Genomic DNA, 2,602 nt, shown 5'->3' on the forward strand with positions numbered 1-2,602 from the left:
CACTTTGTCGTACCACGACAGCTGCAAAGACCTGTTATTTCCCCACTGTGGGATCAATAAAAAGTTTTTCTTATCTTACTTTTCCCCATCTTTTGCACCAAATTAATCTGAGGAGTTCACCAGCCCTGCTGTTTAACTCCAAGTTTTTCTTCATAAGGAAGACTAGCAAATGGCTTTGCCAAAATCCGGTCCACAACGTTCAAACTGCCATTACGTGCAGCTTGTTACTGGTGCGAGGCTAGTGTGAAGTGTGTCTGCCTGGGAGTGCTTTGTGACAGTGGAGGGGCTCAGCAGCAGCCGCTGGACAAAAGAAGTCAGAAAGAGTGATAGAAGTCCGTCTCCAAACATAAGCAGCTACAAAACAACCACCAGAAATAGAAGCTCGATTTGTCGCCAGTCGTTTTTAACAAAGAAAATGCTGCTAAAAGGGTTAAGAAAGTCTCCGGTTCAACTCAGAACAGAAACGTAAGTAAAAACTGCTCCCACGGAATGTTTACACCAAAAGATCACTGATTCGCTCATTTCGCTGTCAATCAAAAAGGGATTCAGGTCATCCAATCATCATGCAGAAGCTGAGCGYCCGAGCCAGCCGAGGCCAGCCCACTGCCCCATAGACCCCCAGAGACGCTRAGCATCCGTGGGCGGGACAAAGCCCAGCATTTATCCAATGACTCGTCTCGTTTCGCTGCATGCTTTGCGTCACTGATGAACTCTGTGGAAGCTCAGCGTCCTCACTGTTTAAAGCACTGTGAAGCTGCGGGAATGAGTGACAGAAAAGCTGTGTCGTCGTTACCAGTGATAAGAAGCTGATTCTGTACAAAAGTTGAGGACATTGTAGTGCATATTTAGTTATTGACATGAACACACAACAGTATATATTTGATCTTTTTTTTTACATTTTAAGGGAAGCTGCGCTTCCCTTGCAGTCTTAGAGCAATCGCCTCTGTAATGCTTGTAGGACCTGCACTTTGTTTGAGCAAACCCTGAAAGACTGTTATGTGCTGAGTCTACCAGTTCAATTAGTCCCAACCAGACTCAGCACATTCTGCAGGGGGAGCCCCCCAGATATGAGTCACATTAGATCCCGTTTCAAAACAAGTCTTCAGGAGAACTGCTTATTTTGTTGTAAAAAAWGTAAAACTAATAATTTTTTTTGAGATTTATGATAAGTGAGCAATTTGGGTATTTCACAAACGATGACAAATGACCAAAGTTTTCTTTGAACGCTGTGAAACRGACAGAAATTTACATACAAAAATAATATGGCCACATGACGTTCCTCTACATTTATTCCTAAAGCAGGTTTTTTCCTTCTCCATGAAAATAAGTTTCCATTCAATGTTTTATTACCTGGTGAGGTCCTCGATGTCAACCAGCATGGCGTCTTGCTCCATGTGGAGTTCATCCCGKATCAGTAGCAACTGCACAAGCTCCTCATTCAGACCTGGGGCCATATATGAACAYGTTAAACTCTGACAAAAAACTTTCCAAACTGTATAGAAATACTCACAACACCACAAAAACCACAGTACTCTCATTAGCCTTTCAGTGTAGATGAAATATTTCCGATAACTGCCAAATACCTAAAGTGACCTGAGAGTCATGCGTAAATGTTTCAGCTCTGACAATTAGTCACAGTTGCTTTTAAAAATTTTTTCAACATGTTTTTCTTCTATTGTTTCTTCAGTTTTTTTTTTCCAGAAAACACAGAGCTCATCTCACAGAGATATTTTTGAGGGGAAAGAAACCTGTGTTGGTTTAAAAGCTCGCTCATGATTTTAGAGTCATGGGGATTTTTGTGAGCTGTTTAATGTAAGATGAGAGATTATTCATCCTTGAGTACCAGGAGCTGTGCAGAGCAGTGACCGTAAACACTGAGGGGAAGCTGCTGACTGGTACAGCTCTGAGGTGACTAATGTATATAAAAGTACTTTCACATCCACCGAGAAAGGGTTAAGGGGTCAGAATGTATGTGCGTGTGCTTCCCCATCCACTCTTTTGCTCATTTCTGCAAATGAAAGTAGAGGTCAGAGCATTGTGTGTGTGTGTTTGGTCAACTCACTCTCAATCTGGGAGTGCAGGTCATTAACTATAACCTGCAGCTGCCCCAGCGTCATGTCTCTCAGGTCGGTGGGTTTCAGACTTCTTTTCATTAGACACTCGCTGATGTGAGGCATGTGTGGCAGCTGAAGAGAGAAAAAAAAACATGTTAGCTGCAGGGTTTTGCAGAAACTGTTTGTATTTGAAAACGAAGAAGCTCAACTGTGTGTTTAGATAGCAAACATTTCCTCATTTCAATCAAAGTTCTTTATCTGAAATGATGTCATTGTTGCAATAAGACTGTATGGTGTCCAATCCTGGTCCAAGAGGGCCACTATCCTGCATGTTTCTGTTGTTTCCCTGCTTCAACACACCTGCTTTAGTTGTATCTAAAGACAGTTTGGTTGTTATTTCTAATAACACTGTTGTTATTTCTATTTTAAAGRGGAAATATCATGTAAAATCAACTTTTTTGAGTTTTTTTTTTATCATGTTACAATATTATACTCTCATAAAAAACATGCTCAAAGCCTTGCTCTGACTCATTCATGCATGTTTGAGA

At 41.3% G+C, this 2,602-nt stretch overlaps 1 protein-coding gene across 4 annotated transcripts in view; it reads right to left on the reverse strand.

The window, feature by feature from the left end:
- schip1 (schwannomin interacting protein 1) overlaps nucleotides 1–2,602 on the reverse strand; it is a 172,494-nt gene that overhangs the window by 2,562 nt on the left and 167,330 nt on the right. For all 4 annotated transcript variants that reach the window (XM_014011075.1, XM_014011076.1, XM_014011078.1 and 1 more), the window contains 2 exons: nucleotides 2,063–2,186; nucleotides 1,351–1,444 (listed from right to left, as the gene is read on the reverse strand). In XM_014011075.1, coding sequence (XP_013866529.1) covers nucleotides 1,351–1,444; nucleotides 2,063–2,186 — 218 coding nt within the window. The remainder of the gene's footprint in view (nucleotides 1–1,350; nucleotides 1,445–2,062; nucleotides 2,187–2,602) is intronic.

The sequence above is a fragment of the Austrofundulus limnaeus genome, unplaced genomic scaffold (genome assembly GCF_001266775.1).
Source record: "Austrofundulus limnaeus strain Quisiro unplaced genomic scaffold, Austrofundulus_limnaeus-1.0 Scaffold76, whole genome shotgun sequence".
NCBI lineage: Eukaryota > Metazoa > Chordata > Actinopteri > Cyprinodontiformes > Rivulidae > Austrofundulus > Austrofundulus limnaeus.